Source organism: Bidens hawaiensis, unplaced genomic scaffold, assembly GCF_021521415.1.
Source record: "Bidens hawaiensis isolate Kalapana, Puna unplaced genomic scaffold, B.hawaiensis_p1.1 tig00004192_1, whole genome shotgun sequence".
Taxonomy (NCBI): Eukaryota; Viridiplantae; Streptophyta; class Magnoliopsida; order Asterales; family Asteraceae; genus Bidens; species Bidens hawaiensis.
The window spans coordinates 1591043-1610655 of NW_027491249.1; the positions used below are offsets into that span (position 1 = coordinate 1591043).

Sequence of the window (19613 nt, forward strand, 5' to 3'; positions counted from 1 at the left end):
ACCATTCATTTTGCAAATGTTACTATCTATAATGTTTTTACTTTTTCTCACTTTAATGGATAGTATTCCACTCAATTTAACTCACAATATTATATATTTTTAATAGGCGAATGACCATTCACTCTATCACGCCTAATTTGCTCTTAAATTCATCGTATATGCGCTCCAGAGGATTTGAATAGACAACCACTTGTTAAAAGTACACCACTTCACTATTAGAATGTCAGATTTAAACAGACCGATCACTTATTTACAAATACACCACATTACCATCAGGATATTCCATTAAGGGTTGAGTATTATCTACATTACCAATGTTTCTACAACGATCAAATAGTTAAACTACTAATACCCTCGCATTACTAATGCTTCGAAAATAACTTCACATAGTCTTTATTTGAAATGAAAGGCCATAACTATGAAGCCCTAATCATGAGTGCAATGAAGCAATTGCAAGTATATATCCTAACACCCAAAACCCGAGCCTATTCCGTATTAGGCATACACATCACATAGACACATAAACAATGAAAGACTTACAAAAATTTTGTACATATTACTTATAAAACACAAGAGTTTTTGTAAATTAAAAAGTTTACAAACTCGTTAAACTATTATAGGTATGAAACACTAGAAAACTTATTTAAACGAAAAAAAAGGACACTTTTAATACTATCATGGGATGTTTTCTGTCCTTTGTCAGAAAGTCCGAAGACGCCTTCACCTGAAGCACACTCGTATAACCGTTTCAAGAACTGATTGTCGATTAACCGGGATTAGTCCCAAAACATTTATACAATCATTTGATCATCACTAAAATAAGTTCTAAACTCATCCCAGCATAATTTAGATCAACATATCTGAGCATCAGTCTAACACATACGGTTAATAACATATATATATATATATATAGAGGGTAAGGTTAAAATGAAAACCTATTTGAGTTGTGAAAACCCGCGAAAACCCTATGTAACATCGTTTTTTTTTCTTTTTTTGTTACATGTAATATATGTTGTAACATTTAATACAAAACATCAAAACATCAAAAAAAATGTTTTGCTATTTTTTAACATTTTTCTACTAATTTTTATATATGTTTTCATGAGAGAAAAAAAGTTATACTTATATTTACGTTTTTTATTCACTTTAATTGTGAATCACAAGATTTAAACATTAATTAAAAACATATGGTTGAGAATGAGATTCTAGAGTTTTCACAACTCAAGTGGGTTTTCATTTTATACTTAGCTTATATATATATATATATATATATATAAGCCATCTATTTTCTTTATAATTTGCTATTGATTTGTTTTTACACGCAACCACACTTTTAACACAACAAATATATTTATGATCAATATTGTAGAAACTTTATATTAAAACAAATAACTCACATAGTAATCCCATTACTAGAAGCTCATGCTAGAACATCGTTCACGTAATTAGCAATTTCATTTGCAGTAAGCAACACATAGCAATAACACACTTTAATTAAAAAGAACGTTGTCTATACATACATTTTCTCTACGTCTTCAATACTCCGTTTGGCTGACTACGATTTGTACCCAACAATCTAAAGTGTTCATGTGTATCCCTTCATCAATAATTAGTATATCATCCGGGGCACGATCGACTTTACCCATAAAACTAGAAAGACTTTATAGAAACGGGAAACATGTGTATAATTAGCTTGCAAGTAACACCATATCATGCAAAAAGCAAGCATAACACATCTTGGTTACAATTTATATAAACACAACTTTTTCCATAATTAGATATTAATTAATCCCCCACAAACACATGTTATGCTTTGCAACAGCTGGTGCCCCTTCATACCTACACACTATAAGAAATCGATCTGGGGCTTACGGAATCAAATTTATTGTTAGAAAGTATAAAATTAATATGTTAACTTTCTAAACTTCAATTCAATATTAATATGTTACTTTCTAACTTCTATTCAATGTTATTTATGAGGTGTGTGTTAAAAAAAGGGATCGACTTGGATACTGGAAGATTAATGGGCTGAAGTGGGCTTAAGTGTCAAAGACAAGGCCTGCTATGTAAAACTGTTTCTCCAGGTTTTATATAATAGAGGTATAGGCAGATAATAGATATACTGGACTCGCTCTCTCTCTTAAAAGTTGTTACGGTTGTTAGATTGATCTAGGGTTTGGTAGCGTTCATCTTGTTCGTGTATCGTGGCTCGTTAGATCTTCTGTATTTTGTATTCAGATCATCATACTGATGATTTGTGTGTTAAAGACGAAGTATTGTGTTCTTCAATTGGTATTATCAATTTCATATCTTGTTCCAACTCTTCTTTGATTATCATTTTTTACATGATATCAGAGCGTAAAGAGCTTTGATTCTTGGGATTCCGCTGTCTATCAATACTAATTGCAAGGATTTAGGGTTTTCAATTTGGAACCCTATTTTTTGGGGCATTTACTGTCTTCGGTGATTTCGTGTGTATCTGGACATTGACGGTAATTTTTCTGTCAAGATTTATAACCCTAAGTGAAGATTGTAGATCTTGACTCTTGGAAGGAACACCCTAACTTGGGCGCCCCTCGGTCAGTTCTTTCCATTTTCTTGTTACTTTCTGTTACACGATTTATTTGCGTAGGCATATTTGGTCAGTTAGGTGTTCTAGCAAGTGAATAACAAGAGGTGACTTTCCTGTTCGTTGTGTTGAAGTCTTTACGTGTTGCATATCAGTTGATCTCTGTGTTTTAATCTTGTTTGTAAGTTGTAAGTATGGGTGATGCTTCTAGTTCTAGTACTTTGACTAGCAAACTTGAGGCTAGTGATCCTTTATATTTGCATGCTAGTGATTCTAGTAGCCTCACTGTTGTAAGTATCAAATTAACTGGATCTGAAAATTATACTGTGTGGTCAAATGCAATGAGTCTTGCACTTCAAGTAAAAAATAAAATTGGTTTTATTGATGGCTCTTGCATTAGATCCACAGATGATGAGATACTTGCAAAACAGTGGGATCAGTGTAATTCTGTTGTGCTTACTTGGATTTTAAATTCTGTTTCTGAAGAGTTGTATCTAGGTCAAGTTTATTCTAAATTTGCTTATGAAGTTTGGAATGAACTAAAAGAGACATATGATAAAGTTGATGGGTCAATTGTGTTTAATATGTATCAAAAAATTAATATGTTCTCACAAAATAATATGCCTTTGTCTGAATATTATCATAAGTTGAATATTATGTGGAAACAACTTGATCAAATTCTTCAGTTACCTACCTGTACATGTAATGCTTCAAAGAAATTCAATGAGTTCAATCTTATAATCAAACTGATGCAATTCTTAATGGGGCTTGATAGTAGTTATCAATCGGTTAGGACAAACTTGCCAATTAGAGATGAACTTCCTACTGTTAAGGAGGCTTTTTCTATAATTTCTAGGGAAGAATCACATAGACAGACTAGTAGTAGTAATCAAAAAGGACAATCTCAAAATATGGGATTTGTTTCTAAATCTAATCAGATGTTTGATAATAAAAAGAATACCACTAGATTTCAAAATCAAAGTGTTAAGTGTTCCCATTGTAATAAAATGGGACACACTGTTGATAAATGCTTTGAGATAATTGGTTATCCTAGTTGGATGAAGCCTAGGAATGGACAAGGAAAAAAGATAAGTGGTAATAGTAATAATTCCGTGTCTGATAATACTACTACTACTACTACTACTACTACTACTACTGTTAATGGTATTAATAGTAATCCCTCTGTTAGTGGTCTTTCTTCTGAGCAAATTTTTAGGTTGTTAAGCCTGTTAGATGAGAAAGTCGGGGACAATCATCAAAGCTGTAACGTGTCAGGTAATATGAGTCCTTGGTTTTCCTTTATGAGTTTTTTATAACCTCAGTTTTGCTTTGCTAGTTCTAGTAATAACATAACAGGGTGGGTGGTTGACTCAGGAGCAAATCAGCGTATGGTTATGTCTGATAACGAGTTAATAAATCAAATAGATGTTTCTGATCTGAATATAAGAGTTAACCATCCTAATGGCACTAGTGCGTTGGTAACTAAAATTGGAAATATTAAACTAAGTGATACAGTTATGTTATGTGATGTCTTTGTTGTTCCTGATTACAATGTGAATCTTATGTCTGTTCATAAGCTTGCTAAAGATAGCAAGTTAACTGTTTCCTTTGATGAACTTAAATGTTACATACAGGACTCCTTAACAAAGAGCGTCCTGGTGACTGGTAGTCAAGTAGATGGTTTGTACATTTGTGGTGGGTTTACGGTAACTAATAAGGTGTGTTATACTAGTTATAGGGCAATTAATTTGTGGCATGCAAGATTGGGCCACCCATCAAATGTTGTTTTAGATGTGTTAAAAGATCATTTAAATCTTAAAAATATTAACTCATGTTCCTTGTGAAGTTTGTCATAAGGCAAAACAACATAGGGAACCTTTTCCCTTAAGTGATCATCAATCAAAGGAACTAGGAGAATTACTACATCTTGATGTATGGGGCCCGTATAGGGTTCCAAGCAGAGAGGGGTATAGATACTTTCTCACAGTTGTAGATGATTATACTAGGGTTGTTTGGGTTTATCTTATGAGACATGAAAATGAAGTTTTTGATAACATTAAAAACCTTGTAATAATGATTAAAACCCAGTTTAATAAAGTTGTAAAGATCCTAAGAAGTGATAATGGGTATGAGTTTGTAAATAACCAAATGAACTTATATTGCCTTGAAAAAGGGATTGTTCATCAAACAACTTGTGTCTATACTCCTCAACAAAATGGGATTGTTGAAAGGAAGCATAGGCACTTATTAAATGTAGCTAGATCTTTACTTTTTCAAGGAGGTATTCCTCTTAAGTTCTGGTCTGATTGTGTGCTAACTGCTGCTTACTTGATTAACAGGACTCCATCCTCGATATTAAATGGTAGGTCTCCATATGAGTTGGTGTATGGTTTTAAACCCGTCTTGAGTCATCTAAGAATGTTTGGTTGTCTTTGTTTCATTACTATTTTAAATAACTCTAACAAGTTTTCAAGTCATGCTGAAAAGTGTGTTTTTATTGGATATTCTAATGAAAAAAAGGGATACAAATTATGGAGTTTAGATAAAAAACAAATAATTTTTTCTAGAGATGTGAAGTTTTATGAATCTATTTTTCCATTTGTTGATAATCATATTTTGAAGGATGTTGACACTATTAATTCTGAAGTTAACAACTTAAATTTTTTTGATCTGTATGATCAATCTGAAACTAAACATACTAATGACCAAACCATTTCCAATGATGAGATAATTGCTGGTCATAATAGATGTGAAACTTCTACCCATCGGTCTCAGCAGTCTAGAAATGGTTCTAGTACTACTAAGGGCAGGGCAGATATTGATCAGCAGCCTGGTAGTTCAGAATCAGGTTCCGGTGGGGTTAGGGATGTAGGAAGATGTAGTGTTGTGTCTAATGACAATAATAATAATGATCATGCTTCTGAAGGAATAGAAGTCGAAATAGAACATAATACACCAACTGTATTAAGGATATCTACTAGGAATGTTAGTTTTCCTAAAACTTTAAAAGATTTTGTTGTAGAAGGTAAGGTCAAGTATGGCCTTGAAAAGGTTGTTAATTATTCAAATTTATCATTTTCAAATATGTGTTTCACTTCTGTTTTAGATTAAAGTTGTGAGCCAAAAACATATTCAAAAGCTGTAACTGATCCTAATTGGGTTGCAGCTATGAATAATGAAATTAAGGCTTTGAATAGAAATAATACATGGGAGTTGGTTGAATTACCACCTAATAGGAAAACTATTGGAAGTAAATGGATTTTTAAAATTAAATATAAGTCAAATGGAGAAGTAGAAAGGTTTAAGGCTAGACTTGTAGCTAAAGGGTTTAATCAAAAAGAAGGGGTTGATTTTTTTGAAAATTTTTCACCTGTTGTTAAGATGATAACAGTTAGATGTGTGTTATCTATTGCTGTTAAAAATGATTGGTCAATTTTTCAACTTGACATTAACAATGCTTTCTTGTATGGTGATTTATATGAGGATGTTTACATGTCATTACCTAAAGGGTATTTCTCTAAAGGGGAAACTAAAGTGTGTAAATTAAAGAAGTCATTATACGGCTTAAAACAAGCCCCTAGGATGTGGAATGAAAAATTGGTAAATGTATTATTTGAATTAGGATTTGTACAAAGTTAATGTGATCATTCCATGTTTGTAAAAACAAGTGATTCTTTGTTTATTGTTTTACTTGTTTATGTAGATGATATTGTGATAACTGGTAGTTGTAATAAAGAAATAATTAAAGTAAAAGAATTTTTCAAAACCAAGTTTTTGATAAAAGATCTTGGTGATCTTAAGTATTTTCTTGGAATAGAAGTTATTAAAACTGATAAGGGGATTTGCTTGTCACAAAGAAAGTATTGTCTAGATCTACTTGCTGAGTATGGCATGACTGGATGCAAACCGGTTAGTAGTCCTCTAGAACAACACTTTGTGATAACTCATATGTGTGAAAAGAATAATATTGTTTTGTCTAATATAACTGGTTATCAAAAGCTTGTGGGAAAACTGATTTATTTGTCTCATACCAGACCTGATATTGCATACTCTGTACACTATCTAAGTCAATATATGCATAAGCCAACTAATTCACATTTACAAATTGCTTTTAAGGGGGTGTTTCGTACAGAGAATGGAATTGTAGAGAAATGGAATAGAGAAATGGAATTGCAGAGAAAGGGAATTGGTCTGGAGAATGAGAATTGACTGTTCTGTTTGGTAGTACAGAGATTTCAGTAGAGAAATATAGCTGAGAATCATTTCTCTTGTTTGGTACATAGAAAATAAACAGAGAATTATATCAACTTTATCATTAGCACAAGTATTTTTTTCATAACAAATATTTATTATCACAACAAACCGAAAACGTTTTCAAGAAACGGACCATCAAGTAATCGCGTGCATAGGTGGAAACAAAGTGTAGAAACACTTAAAAAGGCCAAAAATAGCCATACCGCGGAAGCAACCACATAAACGCCCCTTAAAGTACCCAAAGCAAACGGATCCGACCACCATTGAATCCATAAACATCCAAAAATCAGCACTATAATGAGATTAATCTCATCATTTCAGTACGTAATAAGAGAAACTCCAACAAATACACACATTCGCCAAATTAGAACTTGCCCCGTCACCTGTTCGATCAAATCCCAAAGTAAAAACAAAAACCAATATAAAACTACAAACACTAACCATCTTATCAGTTTGATTCAACAGAGTTGGTTACCATTACGTGACCATATCCACAATAACATATTTGAAGGTGAATGTCCACCGAAACCAGGTCCGCGACCTTGCAAACAAAATCATCAGCGAGTCCATAAACCCTAGAAATGTCTTTTAAATATCAACAAACAAATCAAAGAAAAAAAAGGCAAAACTAAGAACTGAAGTTGACACTCATTTGAACGTTTTGGAAAATTTGCTTCTCCTCCATGCTGCAGTTTCCAACAGCAACTCCCATGCAGAGCACCTTCTTCAGTTGGAACTTGACTGTTGCTTTGGTCTCGTTGACCTTTGCCTCAAGAGATTCCTGGTGGGAAACAAGGGTCGGGAACTTACCTGCATTTTAATAACAAAAATCATGGTGACAGTTTACAAAGAGTAAGAGCAAATTGCATGAAAAAGACACAAGCTTTGTACATTCTCTTTATTTTTGCAAACAAATTTTACGAATTTTGTAAAAACCAATAACAATATCACTGCTTTTTATAAAAAATTACATTTTCCAAAAAATCTTTATGCACATGGCAGCTGGCATGGCATCACCAAAGCCACACCAGTAATTTACAAATAGAATATACAAACTTAAGGCTATTGCAAAGAAAACACTGTGTGCAGGGACTAATTTACACTTAATAAGATTGATAAATGTAAACACAACGTGTTGGTTTAGTAAGACAGAAAAATATAACTTACCAGCTTTGTTTAGACCAGGGCCCAACAAACGAGGAATCTGCTTGATGACAGACTCAGAAGCCAAGAAAGCTTGGTGCTTCTTAGCAAGTTTCTTCACTAGCTTCTTGTTCTTGTTCAGCTTCTTCAGACCCTCAACGTCCATATACTCAAGTCCAATCTTTTGGGCCTGCAAGTTTGCTTGAAAATAATTAGATTGCTTGAATAAACAAATTGACCAAACCATAGTTGTCATAAGCAAATAGCAAATGACAAGCTACCTATAAGATAATTGGCGATAATGAAATAGGGAATGCTATTTTATGTTTAGCTATACACTAGAAAAAAAAACTTCAGAAATATTTACATGTATATTTTATCCAAATACAATGTTTTTATTATTAATACCCACACACACTATTTTATACAGCATATTTAACAACAACCTGCTATTTTATAGGTATATATTTATGTATATATTAAATCCAAAAAAACCAGAAATCTCACTACTTATCACGTGTAAAATTAGAAAGAAAGCAAAGCCCTAATGCCACACTGATCACTCACTTGCTATGATCGCTATTAACAGCTATGAACCAAACACTTCCGCATGATGCAATCTATTATAAACATCCCATTAAGACTATATTGGATTATTGGTCAAGTTCAAATTGTTCAAACAACCTATAACATCAACTCCCTTGTGTATATCACAGTTATCAGCAGAACTATTAATGTAACATATAACAATAGCATTACTCGTAAACCTTAATGTTCAATTAAATATACCATGCATTTTCACCGTTGAGTTAAATGAAATAAAAAATAACAGTTAAATCACCTCTTCAACATGCTGAGCATCTCCAAGCATGCAAACCTTCAACTTGGGGCGAGGAATGTGCGGCAGTTTTACGGTACCGCTGAACCGCTTATCCTTTTGCGGATCATAATTCTTCAAACCAATTTGAAGCTCAATTGTTTCGGTAAAATTTCTCTTCTTCTCCTTGACATCAGTAGTAATCTGAGTAATTGCCTCTCTCAGTGCTTCACTTTGAAGCTTACTACATAACAAATAATTAAAAAAAACATTAAACTTAGTATACACTAATTATCATTTTAAAACAACAGTTCTACAACAATCAATATTCAGTATTATTATTATTATTATTATTGTTATTATTATTATTAAATTTATCTAACTGAATCAATAAACATACCTCATTCTCAGAAGCTTCTCTTCTTGCTAATTTCACTTCTGCAAGCATCAAATAAAAAAAATTAAAAATAATAATAATAATAATAATAATAATAATAATTTCAGCATCAAAGAGATGGCTAAGCATCAAAAAATGGTGGAATTAAGATCTAAATACATATAATTAACAAGAGGAAGCTTGTTAATTAACAATAATAAGCATCTGATTACATGATGATACATTAACAATAATGTATGAGCACAGATTAAACTGAGAAATGAATAATAAGATGATACCTCCGATAGGGTTTCAAAGTGGCCACAATACAGAGGCGAGTAGCTTATATTACCGTAATATATGAATGAGATTGAAACCCTAATGCTTACCCGAGACCACCACCGCCGTTGATTAGAGCTCCAAAACGAAACCCGGCAACGGCCATCATCGATGGAGAAAGCAGATTTAGAAGTCCAATGAAACATCACCATCTTACCTCCGTCATCTCTGTTGCCTAGGATTCAAAAATGGAAGCCGGCAACGACCGTCATCGGAAGAGATGAACGTCGAGAGAGCCTTTCATTTGCAGAAGAAAGAGTTTGAAAGGAAAAGGAGGAAAATGGGAGAAATGAACGTCGAGAAATCCAATTCTCCGCCTTTTTTAGAGAAACAAAATCAGAGAAATGGAAATGGTTTATTTCCATTTCTCACCTCTTTCTTTCATAAACAAACAAGAGAATTCTTTCCAATTCCATTTCTCACCCCTCAATTCCCTCTACCAAACACCCCCTTAAATTAAACTAAAAGATTGATAAATTGATAATTTTATTCAATAAAATATTATTAAAATGAAACTGATTAATTATGCCTTTGTAACTCAAAACTAAAAACAAAACAAGTCAATTAACAATTTTCTTTTTATTGCTCAATCCACTCATTATACTACGCTATTTTTCTATTTGTAATTTAAGTATTAGGAGATTGGGTGGAAATAATAATCATGTTAATCGTTAAAAAAATAAAAGTTCTAATTGATTCAGATCTATACGATGCTTGAAAAAAGAAAACGCAAAAAAATATTTTAAGTTTTATTAAAAGGCATTTAGTTAAATGTTACTTATGATATATAATACGACATTAGTAAACTTTTTCGATTTTGGTTTGGTTAAAAGACATTTAAAGTTATAAGCGAAAATGTATTGAAATTCGTACGGGCACCAAAAATTTATGGCGTGTTCGATTAATTAGTTATTTTAACTATATGAGTTAATTAATAAAAATAGAAAAAACAAGAAAAGGTATAGCCACGTCCACTGTTTGTTAAAACAAAAATAAATATATAATAAAAATATTAAAAAAAAGCTACAATTTTTAATAGAAAATGATATGGCCACGTTCACTATTATTTAAAACAAGAATAAATATATATATAAAAAATATGATAATTAGTAAATGGTGTTTTATTTTTATTTAATTCATTTTAACAATTATTATTATAACAATATGATAATTTACTTTTAATAAATTGGGTTTATCCAATAAGAATATGAGAGAAACAAACAAGTTTTAAGAAAAATACCCAATTTTGTAAATAATTTTCAAACTACACCAAATTGGTAAATACTTTTTCCAACTACACCCATTTTGTAAAAAACTCTATTTATCGTTAAAATAGAGTTAAGAGTTTGTGCCATTCAGATTGTCAATTCCCTACTTAAAAGTATGAGGCGTATTTTATAATTCATCAATTCTCTCACATGTGGCTGTCACGTAATGCCACGTGTTGACACTTGTCTCTAATTACTTAATATAGTCATCGCGTATCGCGATGACTTAATCAATAAGACTGTCGTGTAGCGCAACACCTCCCAATTATTGATTTTTGTGAAACTTTATCGCGTATGCGATGAAATCAGATTTTTCATTTTTAATCCTTGATCTTCTATAATTTGACAAAATTGGTCCAAATGTTTCGGGAGGTTACAACATCTACAGCTACAAGACTAGAAAATCGCATCTGCCAAACACAGAAGACTGTACATAATGGTTAAAGAAGGAAAGGACAGCCAACAAGATGACACCTGGAATGTATAGTGATAGGTTGAGGCCCCCGGGGACCACTAGGAATACTGTACGATAGGTAGACGTGACTTTGTCTCTATAGTCGTTATTAAAACATTATAATGTTGATTCCCACTAAGATTTTACTATTGGAATTTGGAAGGCTTGTAAGTAGGCCATTTTCTATTGCTATAAGGGTTGCTCGCCTTTATGCAGCTTGGCTAACAATGCTCCTATAACCTAAGCTAAGCAACTGGTACTTGAGCCCGAAGGGGGGGGGGGGTTGTGCAATGCGCCGCTACATGAAGAAGTGGTTGTCATTTGAAAGAAATATATATAGACCCATATTGTAACCATGCCATATCATTATACATCATAGCTTTATATTCTCAATTGTGTGTTTTCCATATTTCACTCAATCTCTCTCCTAAATATGTTATTACATCATGCATCGAGAAGTAGATCATGACTTAAACATATCTAGGTCGGGATTTTCTTCAACACGGAAGATGTGTATAGTCGACTTGAGATGATACGCGATCATTACCAGCTGGATCATTCACAACTCATAAAAGCAGTGTCCAAAGGCCACTGCGATGAAGTGATGCGTCTAATTGATTTGGCCATTAACAATTATGCTCTTAATCCCTTCGTGGCTAAATATGATAGTGTTTACAAAACTGGCTCAACCTCTGGCAGAGATTTAACGAGCACTGAATACAGGATGCTCCGTTGGGCTAGATTTTGTGGCAAGGCTACTCCAAGTAGTTGACCAAGAAGAATTCATGGATACCTCTTTCGTTGCTAATCCAGTAACTTAAACTTATCATAATCCTAATCCCATGGTGGCTAATCCGGCTGGTGTTGTCGAAACTGAAATGAGAGCTCAAGTGCACCAAGAGATTAAACAAACACCGAATACAGAAGGATAAGTTGAACCATATTTTATGGCAAGGTTAATTCCAGTTAGCTGAAGAAGAATCCATGACTAGAGTTACTAATGCAGTTGAAACTGAAACCGATGTTGCTCAAGTAGATCCAGACCTAAATGAAGAGCTGAACAAAAGTTATAATGGAAGCCTGGTTGCGAAAGAGTTTAAATCTGACAAACATAAGGAAGGAAGACGCTAAATGTGACTGATGATAATCATGAGCTAAAGTATCTTCAAACATTTAATAACTGTTATTATTTATGACATAGTTAATCATGAATTCTATTAGTGCCTACTCATATTTCTAGTACATGGTTTTGAATATTGGTTTTGGTTGTTGGCATTATGCAAATAGTTATGGATATTACTGGTCGAATTTAAGCTGTTTTAGCATAACATTACTGCATTTTATATGTTTGTTTGTAATAGCTGAAACCGAAATCATTCAAAAATCAGTTTGACAAAAATGGTTTGAAACAAGTCGAAGTGTAGATTTTATATAATGTTGAAGAACCTCTATGGTGAAACGGGGTAAATTCAAAGCGATTCGATTAAAACTGGATTTTAAAATGGAACTGGTTTCGAAATAAACAGGTCCTTTTCCACTTGAAAACCCGATTGTGACTTCTCTTGACCAAAACCGAAACCGATTTTAAACCAAATCGATTTGAGGAGGAAAAAACAATTTTGTGCATCTCTAATTATCGGTCTTAAGTGTTGGGCCAGTTAAGGGTTGGGTTAGAACTTGAAATCATCTAAATAAGTATTGGGCCCGCCTTACCTAAAAGTAATTCAGGCCATGTTTACTCCATTCTGGCCCAATAAATACGACTGAACTGATGAAGAGTTCAAACTGCTTACTTTAACTATATTTAGTGTAGTTAATAAAAACTAAAGAGTTTTGAGGTATTTGAAAGGTGCTCTTGGAAAAGGAGTTTTGTTTACTAAAAGTTAGGCTCTTGATTTAAGAGCCTATTCAGATTCTGATTGGGCTAAATGTTTGGAGACAAGGAAATCCGTTACGGGGTATTGTGTATTTTTAGGAAATTGTTTAGTTACATGGAAAAGCAAAAAGCAGCCAACTATTTCAAGGTCTTTTGCAGAATCAGAATACCGTGCAATGTGTGCTGCAACATCTGAGGTAATGTGGTTAATCAATTTGTTGTCTGAACTTCAAATCAAGATTAGTATTCCTATTAATTTGTTTTGTGATAATACGGCTGCAATTTCCATTGCAGCCAACCCTGTTTTTCATGAGAGAACAAAACATTTTGAATTAGATTTATTTTTCTTAAGAGATAGAATTTCAAGAGGTACAATTAAAACTATTGCAATTAAATCTGAAAAACAAATTGCTGATATGTTTACTAAGGGTTTGCTAATTAAACAACATATGGAACTTTGTAATAAGTTGTGTTTGTTTGATGTATTTAGTCATTGAATTGTGAGGGGGTGTTGAAAGTATAAAATTAATATGTTAACTTTCTAAACTTCAATTCAATATTAATATGTTACTTTCTAACTTCTATTCAATGTTATTTATGAGGTGTGTGTTAAAAAAAAGGGATCGACTTGGATACTGGAAGATTAATGGGCTGAAGTGTTCATGGGCTGAAGTGGGCTTAAGTGTCAAAGACAAGGCCTGCTATGTAAAACTGTTTCTCCAGGTTTTATATAATAGAGGTATAGGCAGATAATAGATATACTGGACTCGCTCTCTCTCTTAAAAGTTGTTACGGTTGTTAGATTGATCTAGGGTTTGGTAGCGTTCATCTTGTTCGTGTATCGTGGCTCGTTAGATCTTCTGTATTTTGTATTCAGATCATCATATTGATGATTTGTGTGTTAAAGACGAAGTATTGTGTTCTTCAATTGGTATTGTCGATTTCATATCTTGTTCCAACTCTTCTTTGATTATCATTTTTTACATTTATGGAATAAAACTATTTTTGACATTCAATTATATTACATATCCAAAAGTGTCATATGCATCAATATTATCAACCTTTAATAACAAACATTTTTCGTCATTAATTAGTGAGGAAAATAAAATGTAGTCACTAATGGTAGTTTTGTCGGTGCATTCCATGTTTCTAAAACATTTATTATCATTGTTGTTGTTTTGTTTTGGTCTTTTATTCTAACCATATGCATTCTTCGAGAAAGTGTTAAGGTGAATACAGAAAGTGCTGAAAGAGTGTAAAATTTCTTTTGTGATAAGTTAAAGTGAAAGGGAATTTGTTGCCTTCTTGGGTACCCTAGGTACCAAAACTTTACAGTTAAAAAAAGAAAAAAAAATAAAAAAGAAAAGAAAATTCCAGAAGGAGCACTCTTGAACTAAAATATTATATTCGGTTATGTATTTCTTGAGGTAACCCGAAATTACTAAAAAACATTTAGTCTAATGATATCTATTGATATAACCGTGCAATAAAAACTTTATGTCTTCAAAGATCGAGGACTTGAATCTCGCAATAGAAGAGATATATGGATTTAGAAATTGAAGAGGTAGGTCCCAGCAGAGCCCAGTTGGACCCGCAAGACTCACCTTGAACAGGGACGTCTGCGCAATGACCAACTGCTCCAGCAGGACCCACCATGCTCAGAGAACCTTACGCGCAGTACGCCAGCTGTACCCGCAGGGAAAGCCTCCCAATGGTGAAGTACCCCGCCTGTTCCCGCAGCTGCGGATACAAGCCATCAGGGAAGGCTACCCGCACTAACAGCAAGGCTACACGCACAAGGCATTAGCTACTTCAGTAGTCACATGAAGGAATGAGCAAGGCGGGAATACTCCCGCCTAAATGAGCCAGTCCGTATGCTTCTGGAAGGTCTTTCGTACTATACCTACTAAGGTATGGGCAGAACGGACGATTTGACCAGAACAGCCCATGAACCAATCACAGGGTGACAGCTCACCGACAACAGTACGAGGAGGAGCACCCTCTAATACTGTTTCACTATTAGCCGCTGCCTACTCACCAACCCTTACAATAGGACGTGTGCAGCCTACAGTTGGTGGAACAGTGCATAGCCGGCAGTAAAGGAACAGTGTACAGCCGACCTTGTTACTGTTGGCCGTAACCTATCCACCAACCAGCATGGCCTGTGCGTAGTCCACTGTTGGTAGAACAGGAATACTATTCAGCCGGCTGTACCTTCTAGGAAACCTACCTTCGGCTATAAATACTCCAACACCTTGGAATGGTAAGGACATCATCTGATATCTCATCTTATCTAGCAATCTCTTAATATACACATATTCAGAGCAATCTAGTCTGAATATGAGCCAGTCCGTATGCTTCTGAAAGGTCTTTCGTACTATACCTACTAAGGTATGGGCAGAACGGACGATTTGACCAGAACAGCCCATGAACCAATCACAGGGTGACAGCTCACCGACAACAGTACGAGGAGGAGCACCCTCTAATACTGTTTCACTATTAGCCGCTGCCTACTCACCAACCCTTACAATAGGACGTGCGCAGCCTACAGTTGGTGGAACAGTGCATAGCCGGCAGTAAAGGAACAGTGTACAGCCGACCTTGTTACTGTTGGCCGTAACCTATCCACCAACCAGCATGGCCTGTGCGTAGTCCACTGTTGGTAGAACAGGAATACTATTCAGCCGGCTGTACCTTCTAGGAAACCTACCTTCGGCTATAAATACTCCAACACCTTGGAATGGTAAGGACATCATCTGATATCTCATCTTATCTAGCAATCTCTTAATATACACATATTCAGAGCAATCTAGTCTGATTCTCACGCCGGAGGGTGGTCACAAGGAGGAACCCCCCCCCTTCTCAGTGACGAGCTTACGGTGTCTGTTTTGCAGGTCATCTGAAGAACAATCTTCTCTGCCGAACCTCATCCTCGTGGGAAACATTACTTAACCCCCAGATTATCTATAATCTGCCCAGGGTTCACTTAGTGTTTCTTCAGAAATATAATATTATTTTTAAAATATCTATCATTAAATTAACCAGGTCAAATGTATAATTTTTTTGGAAGCTGTTTATGTATAAAACAAGAACTTCATATACAACACAAACAAAATATCTACATTCACTATATAGTAGTTTACATCTAAAAACACTTTCGCATGCAAGATCATGCACACTACTCAATAACTAAGAACTAAATTCCATTGTAACATAGAGTTGGAAAATAACTATTAGCAATTCAAAATTTAGATGAAAATGCATTTTACTTACTCTTAATGCACTAAAGCACCATTAAAGCGTCTTATAATAATTTAAGGTGGTGATTAGCTAAAAATATGGTTTCATATTGTTGTTTGTCCAAACAAACAAACAAACCAGAAATTGAGTTGTTTAAAAACCATGGGTTTTACTTTCAATTTCCAACAATTAGGTTCAGTTACGGACCATTTATTACAAAATATAAAAAAGTTATAAAAGAATTGAACGTATTGGAACTGAATATGAACAAAATGTCTTGTACTTTGTAATAGATCGTTTGGTCTAGATTATATGTATAGGGGCAGTTAATTAGGCATTATGCAATTTATATAATGCTTGAATTTTAAAAAGTAGCATACAATTTCATGTTGTTAATTAGTGACAGGGACAAGTCATGTACGAAAAGTGTCACTATATCTATAGTGACAACGGACCTTTTATTTTAATAATAGTAAAATGTTTATATTTAAACACGTATTTACATTTTAAGTTATATTATTAATTTAAAACAAGATAGGAAAATCTTTTTCTTGGCTTTTGGTTGGTTGCAATAATTGATAGATAGTGTAGGCTTAACGGCTTTGGTAAATAACGAGGCAGGTGGTGGACCGTGGTCACAAAACCTGGTTGCCTAACTAATCGACTTTATTAATTTCCTCCAACGCCTACAATTTAAACCCACCAAAAAAAGGAACTACTTTTGGTAATAGTGACCATATTCTTTTCATTTCAAACAATTTAATTACCTGCTCCTCCCAAACTTATATGTTACTTGGTTTTCACTTTACGTGTGTACACGTTGCTAAGTCTTGTGGTAGGGATTACAATGTACTCGAATCCGATGGTTTGAGACGGATATAATTTGGGACGAGTGATACTCGACCCATTAGGGTCTGGGACGGGTTTAGGATTAGTTTTTAATTTTTTTCGTGGGTTTGAGACGAGTTTGGAATTTATAGTATACCCAATTATCCGACCCTATTACCCGATAGCATTAACTCATTTACCTGATTATATACTTGACATAACTTATATAGGATCAGGATCATGTGAGAACTTTCTGAGAATTGATAACTATGAAAACCATTTTGGACCACAAAAAAACCCAAAAATTAAAAAATCATAAAACAAAAAAAACACAAAAATTAAAATATTAAAAAAACCAAAGTTCTTATTTATCATCTCGGTTTCTAAAAAAAAATTCTTGGTTTAGCTAAATTATACATATATGTATAGTATGTACAATATGTACATACATGTTTTTTTTTCCTATACACATATGTATAATTTAAGGTAAATGATAATGTACATATGTGTAAATTACGTAGCTAGAGATTAAATAAAAGAATACATACGTGTATAGGTAAAATACGAATTAAAAAGAAAAAAAATCGGTTTTTTTATTATACATATATGTATAATATGTACACACATGTTTTTTCCTTTACACATGTGTATAATTTAAGGTAAATGATAATGTATAGATGTGTACAATACGTAACTAGAGATTAAATGAAGGTATACATATGGGTATAGGTATAATACGAATTAAAATGAAAAAAAAATTTCCTTTTTTTTTTCTAATGAAACCAGAATGAAATATAAGAATTTTGGTTTTTTTACTTTTTTAAAATTTTCGTTTTTTTTGTTTTATAATTTTTTAAATATTTTTTTAGAGGTTTTTTTAGTGGTCCAAAATGGTTCTCAAAGTTCTCAATTTGCCAATGGTTCTCTTAGGATCCTTACGCTTTTTTTAATGGTCCAAAATGGTTCTCAAAAATCTCAATTTGCCAATGGTTCTCTTAGGATCCTTACGCTATAAATATATATTTATAGCGTAAGGATCCTAAGAGAACCATTGGCAAATTGAGAACTTTGAGAACCATTTTGGACCACTAAAAAAACCTCTAAAAAAATATTTAAAAAATTATAAAACAAAAAAAACGAAAATTTTAAAAAAGTAAAAAAACCAAAATTCTTATATTTCATTCTGGTTTCATTAGAAAAAAAAACGAAAATTTTTTTTTTCTTTTTAATTCGTATTATACATATACACATATGTACATTATCATTTACCTTAAATTATACATATGTGTATAGGAAAAAACATGTGTGTACATATTATACATATATATATAATAAAAAAACCGATTTTTTTTCTTTTTAATTCGTATTTTACCTATACACATATGTATTCTTTTATTTAATCTCTAGTTACGTAATGTACACATATGTACATTATCATTTACCTTAAATTATACATATGTGTATAGGAAAAAAAACATGTGTGCACATATATGTACATATTATACATATATGTATATGTATCATTTAGCTAAATCGAGAATTTTTTTTTACGTTTTTTTGTTAAATGTAATATATGTTGTAACATTTAATACAAAATATCGAAACATAAAAAAAATGTTTTGCTATTTTTTAACATTTTTTTACTAATTTTTATATATGTTTTCAGGAGAGAGAAAAAGTTATATTTATGTTTATATTTTTTATTAACTTTAATTGTGGACCACATGATTCAAACTTTAATTAAAAACATGTGGTTGAGAATGAGTTTCTAGAGTTTTCACAACTCAAGTACCCACTTGAGTTGTGAAAACTCTAGAAACTCATTCTCAACCACATGTTTTTGGGTACTTGAGTTGTGAAAACTCTAGAAACTCATTCTCAACCACATGTTTTTAATTAAAGTTTGAATCATGTGGTCCACAATTAAAGTTAATAAAAAATATAAACATAAATATAACCTTTTATCTCTCCTGAAAACATATATAAAAATTAGTAAAAAAATGTTAAAAAATAGCAAAACATTTTTTTTTTATGTTTCGATGTTTTGTATTAAATGTTACAACATATATTACGCGTGCAAAAAAAAACGATGTTATATAAGGTTTTCACAACTAAAATGGGTTTTCATTCTATACTTTCCCTATATATATATATATATGTATATATATATGTAAACGAAACCCCTAAAATCTTATGTGTCGTGATGTGGTCGCTCCCCCCTTTTATGGAAGCCACAAGATTGCATGATTTTTAAATAGAGGCCTCTCATTGGTTTAACCCAAATTCATGGGTATGGGTATTATCAAAACCAGATAGCTCTTAAATGAGTTATAACATATCGTTAAATTAATAATTAATCTTACCAATTATTTGATATGAAAATCCTATAAAATAGGATATACTAAAATTTAATATCTAATTTAAAAAAAAATATATTATTTATAATTAA

General features: G+C 32.8%; 1 protein-coding gene across 1 annotated transcript; it reads right to left on the reverse strand.

Annotated features, from left to right (window-relative positions):
- Positions 1-7451: 7451 nt before the first annotated feature.
- Positions 7452-9539, reverse strand: LOC143625671 (large ribosomal subunit protein uL1z-like). The gene is made up of 5 exons (XM_077095954.1): positions 9459-9539; positions 9184-9221; positions 8808-9027; positions 7991-8156; positions 7452-7633 (listed from the first exon to the last, which is right to left on the reverse strand). The coding sequence occupies exons 2-5, from the start codon at positions 9186-9188 to the stop codon at positions 7452-7454; spliced, it is 573 nt and encodes a 190-aa protein (XP_076952069.1). The 5' UTR covers positions 9189-9221; positions 9459-9539.
- Positions 9540-19613: the final 10074 nt, after the last annotated feature.

What these genes read in the sequence shown, in the direction of transcription:
- LOC143625671 (XM_077095954.1), bottom strand. An exon ending in ATGCTCAGCATGTTGAAGAG is followed by an intron (nt 8,157 to 8,807) that starts GTGATTTAACTG and finishes GCAAACTTGCAG; the next exon opens with GCCCAAAAGATTGGACTTGA. An exon ending in CCCTGGTCTAAACAAAGCTG is followed by an intron (nt 7,634 to 7,990) that starts GTAAGTTATATT and finishes ATTAAAATGCAG; the next exon opens with GTAAGTTCCCGACCCTTGTT.